The sequence below is a fragment of the Bufo bufo genome, chromosome 1 (assembly GCF_905171765.1).
Source record: "Bufo bufo chromosome 1, aBufBuf1.1, whole genome shotgun sequence".
Classification (NCBI taxonomy): domain Eukaryota; kingdom Metazoa; phylum Chordata; class Amphibia; order Anura; family Bufonidae; genus Bufo; species Bufo bufo.
Window position 1 is genome coordinate 840,530,156 of NC_053389.1, and position 8,760 is coordinate 840,538,915.

General features: G+C 50.5%; 1 protein-coding gene across 1 annotated transcript; it reads left to right on the plus strand.

Moving 5' to 3' along the window:
* Positions 1-1,655: 1,655 nt before the first annotated feature.
* On the plus strand, positions 1,656-5,867 carry LOC120990636 (uncharacterized protein K02A2.6-like). The gene has a single exon (XM_040419555.1). It carries the CDS (start codon positions 1,746-1,748, stop codon positions 5,865-5,867), a length of 4,122 nt encoding a protein of 1,373 aa, XP_040275489.1. The 5' UTR covers positions 1,656-1,745.
* The last annotated feature ends 2,893 nt before the right edge of the window (positions 5,868-8,760 follow it).

Genomic DNA, 8,760 nt, shown 5'->3' on the forward strand with positions numbered 1-8,760 from the left:
TATCCAGTTCGGGAGTTTGGTGTTCTGCAGTAGCTGGGCCTGTCTCTCAGAAAAGGGGCCTATCGCCTAAACGGATTTTAACCCCTTGTCTGCTGAAACGGTCCGTTACATTGGTGGCAAGCAGCGGGATCGTTCCTACAGCCAGAAGGACAGCTACAGGAGACACCATTTCTTTGGATTTTACAACTTAAGGGCAACGCATGTCTCAGTACAGCGACCCTAAAAGCACCAGGATGGAACCAGCAGTGGAGTACAGATACTCTGTGGAGGAATTTGACCGTATGATGTGGTTGCGGCTGAACTTCTTCGGACCCAATCCAGCTGAGAAATCCGTGAAGTTCGTGAGGAGTCTAGTGTTCAAGACCCTACTATACCGGGCAGAAGGTGACAGTCAGCTGCCACGTTGGGTGGACCTCCATCGGAAATTACAGTTGCGGGACAGAGAGAGCTCAGTCTCCCCTCCCCAGCGGCAGAGTGTCCAGCAGGGAATTGGGAGCCCAGTCTCCATTCCCCAGCGGCAGTGTGAATTGCAGGGAATTGGGAGCCCAGTCTCCATTCCCCAGCGGCAGTGTGAATTGCAGGGAATTGGGAGCCCAGTCTCCATTCCCCAGCGGCAGGCTGAGTTACAGGGGGCAGAGGTAGTTGTTCCTGCCCCCCAGCAGCAGCATGATTTTTTGGGAATTGGGAGCCCAGTCTCCATTCCCCATCGACCGAGTGATGTGCTGGGAATTGGGAGCCCAGTCTCCATTCCCCAGCGGCCGTGTGATGTACAGGGAATTGGGAGCCCAGTCTCTATTCCCCAGCGGCAGCCGGAGTTACAGGGGGCAGAGACAGTCGGTCCTGTCCCCCAGCGGCAGAGTGTCCAGCAGGGAATAGAGAGCCCAGTCTCCTTTCCCCAGCAGCAGGATACTGTATTGGGAGCGGAGACGGTCAGTCGCCCTCCACAGCGGCTGGAAGTATGTATGGGAGAGGAGCTCGTTACCCCCTCTCCCCAGCGGCAGCTTAACCCACCAGGGGGAGACAGTAAGCCCCACAACAGTGCAGATGGGACCGTGGTCTCTGCACTTACAGCACAGGGGGTAGAGACAGTCGGTCTCCCCCTCCAACAACCAGACTCTAAGCCAGGGAGCAACACAGAGACCGGGAGTACCAGCTTCCAACATAACCTTGGTGGACTCACTGGACAGAGACAGGCTACCAAATGCAACAGGTCCAGTATTGGGTTGTGGGTGGGCTGCCAGACTAACTCAGGTACCGACTGGCGTGAGGTCAGGTATCTGGTTAGTCTTCCCTGGGGGGGGGAGATGTGTGGCGAAACCAACCTCGCCACTGGGTTTTGGAGAGGCCTGTTTATCAGCCTCTTGCCTCAGGATTATGGCCCATACTAACTTTTTGTGATGTTTGTGATAGATCACTGTGACCTTTACCCTCTTTCTCCTGATGCATGATGGGGGAGGAGGAGCTGTACCAGGAAGTCAGACAGTGTGTGAGGGGAAACGGAAGCAGACACATGAGGCTGAGAAGGGATTACATCTGATAAGGACAGAAGCTGTTTGGAATAAGACTCCTCCATGTAAGAATGCCATAATGTTCCGAGTAATAAACCTTGCTCTGGTTAAGTAGTACATCGGCCTGTGTGTGTAACTTGCTGAGCAGATACTGGCAGCATTGCCAGCAGTACCTGAGAGACACAGAGTGTCCAGGGGACATAACAGTGGCGACGAGGATTGTGGATTTTAGCACACATGGCCTTCATAGGGTTTATTCAACCATTTGATCCTGCAGCTGAGTCATGGATCTCCTGGGTGGAGAGGCTGGAACAGTATATGGAAGCAAATAATGTGACTGTTGAAAAGAAAGTTGCAGTTTTTCTCACTGCATTGGGTCAAGCTGCATATGGAACCCTCAGAGACCTTGTTTCTCCAGACAAGCCAGCCTCTAAGTCCCTGCCTGAGTTAATTCAGACGCTACATACACACTACAACCCGAAGCCGTTAGAAATCGCAGAGCGGTTTAAATTCTACAGTAGAAGGCAGCAGGCCGGGGAGGATATAAAGACATATATCATTGCTTTACGTAAACTAGCTGCCACTTGTCAGTTTGGAGACTACCTACAGACGGCTCTCCGTGACATGTTCGTCATGGGACTCTGCGACCCAGCCATACAGAAACGTTTACTCACAGAACCCGACTTGACTCTGACGAAAGCCACTGACCTTGCTACGGTCATGGAGTTGGCAACACGGGACGCCACCCTACTGAAGGCACCACCTACAACTCCTGCAAGCCAGTGTGAGGAAATATTCCACACCGCTATCACTCAACGCTCGAGACGCCCGTCCCCTGCCACTCAGCTTAAACCTCGCCACCCTAATTCTTCTGTCTCTGGGACCCCGACTTGCTACCGTTGTGGTAACACTACTCACAGTGCGCCTGCTTGCAAGTTCAAGGATGTCGTTTGTTTTCGCTGTGGAAAGACTGGTCATATTGGGCGCGTTTGCCGCAGCTCTCGCTCCCCGAACACTACCACAAAAGATAGACGTAAACAGACATTCCGTGTGGATATGGACAATAACGGTTTTAGCTCTGATGAGGAGACATGTGTCCAGCATGTTGGACTGTTTCAAGTAGCTGGGAGTACTCCTGCGATTAAAGTGGATGTCACACTCAATGGCTGTCCTGTCTCCATGGATGTTGATACAGGGGCAGCTGTGTCTGTCATTTCATGGACTGATTTAAAGGCATCGGGTCTGTCCCTGCCGCTAAAACCTACAAAGCTCACACTACAAACCTACAGCAAGGAACTACTACAGCCCTTGGGTTATGTAAAACCCCTTGTTACATTAGGCAACCGCAGTCAAAGTCGACGCCTTTATGTTGTAAGGAATGGAGGTCCTCCGCTGTATGGAAGGGACTGGATCAAAGCCCTGGGCATGCCTCCTTTTACCATTGCCCAATGTACATTGCTTTCTAAAGTAGACCATTGGGTGGAATCCCTGAAGTCACGTTTTAACGAGGTTTTTGAGGACTCTTTGGGCACCGTAAAAGGAAAGATGGCCCACCTCCTCTTGAAGCCTGGTGCTACACCTCGTTTTTGTAAGGCAAGATCAGTACCTTTTGCCTTGCGAAAAAAAGTGGAAGCAGAGCTGGACCACCTATTGGCTGAAAAGATCATAACGAAAGTGGATAGAAGTGAATGGGCATCACCAATTGTGCCTGTCAAGAAAAAGAATGGAGACATTAGGATTTGTGGTGATTTCAGGGTAGCTCTGAACAACCAACTTCTTGTGGATCAATACCCATTGCCTCGACTTGAAGATTTATTTGGCTCACTGGCTGGGGGGCAAAAGTTTACAAAAATAGACTTAAAGCAAGCTTACCTGCAACTGCAAGTACACCCAGATTCACGCCATCTGTTGACCATTAACACTCATAAAGGATTATTCCAGTATAACCGCATGGTTTTTGGCATAGCCCCAGCTCCAGCCATCTGGCAGCGGATCATGGATGAGGTACTGGCAGGAATACCTTTCACCCAATGTCTACTGGATGACATGCTCATCACTGGTCCCACTGATGAAGAACACAGAAAGAATGTTGAAGCTGTGCTAGAGAGACTCCAAAAGTATGGTTTGCGTGTCAATCTGTCAAAATGCGAATTTCTCAAGTCTCAACTGGAGTTTTGTGCCCACACGGTGGACCGACATGGGTTACACACTACTGAAGAAAAGGTTAAAGCCCTTACCCATGCCCCTACCCCCCGGAATGTCACCCAGCTCAGGTCCTACCTTGGCCTCCTAAATTACTACCACCGTTTCTTGCCGAACCTAGCACACCAGCTCTACCCATTACATCGCTTACTGGATGCAAGAGCTAAATGGATATGGACAGACAAATGTGAAGAAGCTTTTCGGCTTTCTAAAGAACTCATTCTGTCTTCTCGAGTTCTGGTCCACTATGATTTAAAGAAACCTGTCATCCTGGCTTGTGATGCCTCGCCTTATGGACTGGGTGCCGTGCTTTCCCATGTCATGCCGGATGGCACGGAGCGCCCCATTTCTTTTGCCTCCAGGTCTTTAACCTCAGCAGAACAAAACTACTCCCAGATTGACAAGGAAGCTTTGGCCATTGTATGGGCCACAAAAAAATTTCACGCGTACATCTATGGTCGGGAGTTCACACTTATCACTGACCACAAACCTCTGTTGTCAATACTGAACCCTCAGAAAGGAATTTCTACAACAACCGCATCTCGCTTACAAAGGTACGCTTTATTTTTAGGAGCTTATGCTTATTCTATCAGATACCGCTCCCATGATACCCATGGCAATGCAGATGCATTTTCCAGATTGCCACTAAGAGATGACCACCCACTAAGAGAGGTACGTGTAGTGGAAGTACACAGGCCACAATCTTGCATGTCCACCTCCCTGATTGCCAGACATACAGCCACAGATCCTTTCCTGTCTCAGATATTCTCTTATGTTCAGACTGGATGGCCAGAGAGAGTTTCAGGTGAATTTCGTCCGTACTTTGCCAGAAAATGTGAGCTTGTGACTAATGCTGGTTGCCTACAATGGGGCAATAGAGTGATTGTACCCCAGTACTTGCAATCAACCATGCTAAGGATACTGCATGAAGGCCATCCTGGTGTGGTGCGCATGAAGCAGCGAGCCCGGAGCTATGTTTGGTGGCCACAAATGGATACAGCAATTGAAGATTATGTTGCTCAATGTCCTGGGTGCTGTCAAGCCCAGCGACCCCAAAAGAGAGGAACCCTGCAACCTTGGCCATGGCCAACAGAACCGTGGTCCAGACTCCATCTTGATTTTGCTGGCCCCATCCAGGGTAAAATGTATTTGATCGTGGTAGATGCGCATTCAAAATGGCCGGAGGTTTTTCAAATGCCTTCTATTACCTCAGCTGCTACCATTCTAGTCTTAAGGAAGCTCTTTGCTCAATATGGCTTGCCAACAGCCATAGTCTCCGACAATGGAACTCAATTTACATCGCATGAGTTTCAATCCTTCCTTAGTGGCCTGGGCGTCCAACACTACAAAACAGCTCCTTATCATCCAGCTTCAAATGGGCTGGCAGAACGATTTGTGCAGACATTTAAGAAGCACTTACTGTCCACTCTGGACCAGGTTGGACTGTCAGAAGAGAAGCTGCTGGAATTCTTGATCATGTACCGTAACACGAAACACGCTACTACTGGGCTGTCACCGGCTTTTCTTATGTTTGGCAGGCATCTCCGCACCAAACTTGATTTAGTTCGTCCGCAGGAACAGTCACCAACACCTCCTCCGCCGGGCCGTCTGGGATTCCGTGCCGGTGATCTTGTATGGTCTCGGAATTACAGAGCTTTGCCTCCTTGGCTTCCTGGCGTTATTGATGGAACGTTTGGCAGAAGAATGTACCTTGTCCGCCTGGAGGAAGGCATTTGTGTTCGGCGACACCTTTCACAATTGAGGAAACGCATTTGCCGGCCACTAGTGACAAAACCGACCCCTCTTTCTAACCACCCACCAGAGTCTACTCTGAACTCTGCTGGTGACATATGGCATGGTGTCTGGCATGATCCCACAAGTTTACAACCAAACCCTGAACCGGTTGGTGACCAGATTCCTGAGGAGCCCGGACATGTGCCTGGAGTTACAGAGACTGATTTGTCTGTGGGACGCCCACTGACATCTCCAGAACCTTTGACTGACTCTATCCCTCCCGGTGCTGTGCCTCTGCGTAAGTCTACCCGTCAAAGACGTCAAACGCCGCGCTGGCAAAGTGCTGAAATCTTACGGGACACATTGGAGGTCAGGGAACAGAGACAAAGGGCTCATGAAGTGCTGCGGAAATCACAGAACTGAGTTGGAGATACTACTTGCTGAACTGATCTCGCTTGCCTTGTTATGTTATGTGTTCAACATTTTGTTCTCTTGTTATTTTTATTTTTTTTTTGGGAAGGAAAGGAGGTGTGATGTTTGTGATAGATCACTGTGACCTTTACCCTCTTTCTCCTGATGCATGATGGGGTTGGAGGAGCTGTACCAGGAAGTCAGACAGTGTGTGAGGGGAAACGGAAGCAGACACATGAGGCTGAGAAGGGATTACATCTGATAAGGACAGAAGCTGTTTGGAATAAGACTCCTCCATGTAAGAATGCCATAATGTTCTGGGTAATAAACCTTGCTCTGGTTAAGTAGTACATCGGCCTGTGTGTGTAACTTGCTGAGCAGATACTGGCAGCATTGCCAGCAGTACCTGAGAGACACAGAGTGTCCAGGGGACATAACACTTTTAAACCCCTGAACCTATTCAAGGGAATTTTGGATAGGTTTGTCCCCAAGTTATACTGTTTAAATTGATGTAAGTTATATGTATGGCCAATGTAAACTCACAAAGTTGTAACAATTTATAATAAGTGTAACTTGTCAGCTTGGGAGGAATATGCTGGGTGTGTTTCTATTGTGCCATTGTCCCATTGTGTGTTTAAATGGTGATGTCTGTCCTGTTATATCCACATGTGTATTGGTGACTTCTCTTTGTCTTGAGAGATAATTGGATTACGCCTCGGGTGTCTCCAGGGCAGAGAGGAGGAAACCATGATGCATTGTGGGGATGTATTGTCTCTGTGTATCCTACAGTGCTGCATATCTGTCCTATGTCACAGTCTTCATTCTGGTCCCCTAGGGGCTGTCCACCAGATGGGCTTGGTTGTTTTATACCTCCCTGTGGGCGGACCTGTATTTGCAAACAACTGTAATAAAAACCAGGCTGGGTGTGCCAGCACCTCAGACCACTGCTTGACCCTCAACACGGAGCCTTGTCTCGTTCTTGGGGGGATCCGCTGTATGCTGTTAGAGACTGATTGCCAGGAGTGTAAGCTGATTCCTGTTCGTCTGCTAGCAGCTATTCGTGAGGTTCCAGTTTGGAGTGCTACTTTGTATCCAGTTCGGGAGGTTGGTGTTCTGCAGTAGCTGGGCCTGTCTCTCAGAAAGGGGCACATCGCCTAAACGGATTTTAACCCCTTGTCTGCTGAAACGGTCCGTTACAGGAGGGTTCTGTGCCGCCCTCTAGTGGTGACATTTATCAGGTGAGGAGCTCATGCAGATTTCTGGGCTGCAGGCTCCGCCCACACAGGCTGGTAGCGCAATCTGTGTCTGCAGGCTTAATGATCAAGCGGGGAGAAGTCTTCCTGCTTCACCATTCTGTGTGCGCCGCTGGCCTGATGGAGGGGAAGAGTGCGGAGCACGGAGCGTTGAGCGACAGGACCGCAGCTCCCAGCGCTCCAGCAATGAGCGCTTCCATCTGTATTGATTGATGTGCTTATTGCTTCTAACACCCTTCTGGGAGCCGGCACCCGGGGCGGACCGCTCCCCACTCCACCCCCCCCCCCTTAGTACGCCACTGGATGAGAGGTTGTACAGCGCTGGTGGTGATGACAGGTCATTCTGCACCGGTGGTGAGGAGATGTCGAACAGAAATGCTGGTGAAGACAGGTCTGGTAGTGACGAGAGGTCGTTCAGCGGCGGTGAAGACAGGTCGTACAGCGATGCTGGTGATGACAGGTCGTACAGCGATGCTGGTGACAACAGGTCGTACAGCGATGCTGGTGACTACAGGTCGTACAGCGATGCTGGTGACTACAGGTCGTATATCGATGCTGGTGACTAGAGGTCGAACAGCGATGCTGGTGACTAGAGGTCGTACAGCGATGCTGGTGACTAGAGGTCGTACAGCGATGCTGGTGACTAGAGGTCGTACAGCGATGCTGGTGACTACAGGTCGTACAGCGATGCTGGTGACTACAGGTCGTACAGCGATGCTGGTGACTACAGGTCGTACAGCGATGCTGGTGACTACAGGTCGTACAGCGATGCTGGTGACTACAGGTCGTACAGCGATGCTGGTGACAACAGGTCGTACAGCGATGCTGGTGACTACAGGTCGTACAGCGATGCTGGTGACTACAGGTCGTACAGCGATGTTGGTGACTACAGGTCGTACAGCGATTCTGGTGACTACAGGTCGTACAGCGATGCTGGTGATGACAGGTCGTACAGCGATGCTGGTGACTACAGGTCGTACAGCGATGCTGGTGACTACAGGTCGTACAGCGATGCTGGTGACAACAGGTCGTACAGCGATGCTGGTGACTACAGGTCGTACAGCGATGCTGGTGAAGACAGGTCGTACAGAGATGCTGGTGACTACAGGTCGTACAGCGATGCTGGTGATGACAGTGTCACGGAACCATGAACCAGACGTACAACAAGAGATAAGTGAAAATAAGAAGGCTTTATTGACAATAAAGCTGTAAAGCAAAAGTCCAAACAGATGGTGAAACCGAAGCAGAGTCTTTGAGAGGCCAGAGGTCAGGAACCAGAAGGGTAGTCAGACGAAGCCAGGATCAGGAACCAGCAGGGTAGTCAGACGAAGCCAGGATCAGGAACCAGCAGGGTAGTCAGACGAAGCCAGGATCAGGAACCAGAAGCAGCAGCAGTCTTAGAAGCATGTGAACACAGGAGGACCAAGCAAGGAACTGAAGCCACAGACCTCCTATATATATGGCTAGGCATCCAGCTCCTCCCAGTGGGAAGGAGGAGCCGCAGGGTGGAAGGCTACAAGAAACCCAGAAACCAAGATGGCCGCCAGCACATGTCAAACGAAGGAGAACAGCAAGAAGGTAAGACCATGACAGTACCTCCCCCTCAAGGGCCCCTCCTCCGCGGAGCAAAAAACGGTTTCTGAGGGAAGCGT

Bases quoted from the DNA above. Each gene is read 5' to 3' on its own strand.
- LOC120990636 (XM_040419555.1), top strand. From the start codon at position 1,746: ATGGCCTTCATAGGGTTTATTCAACCATTTGATCCTGCAGCTGAGTCA.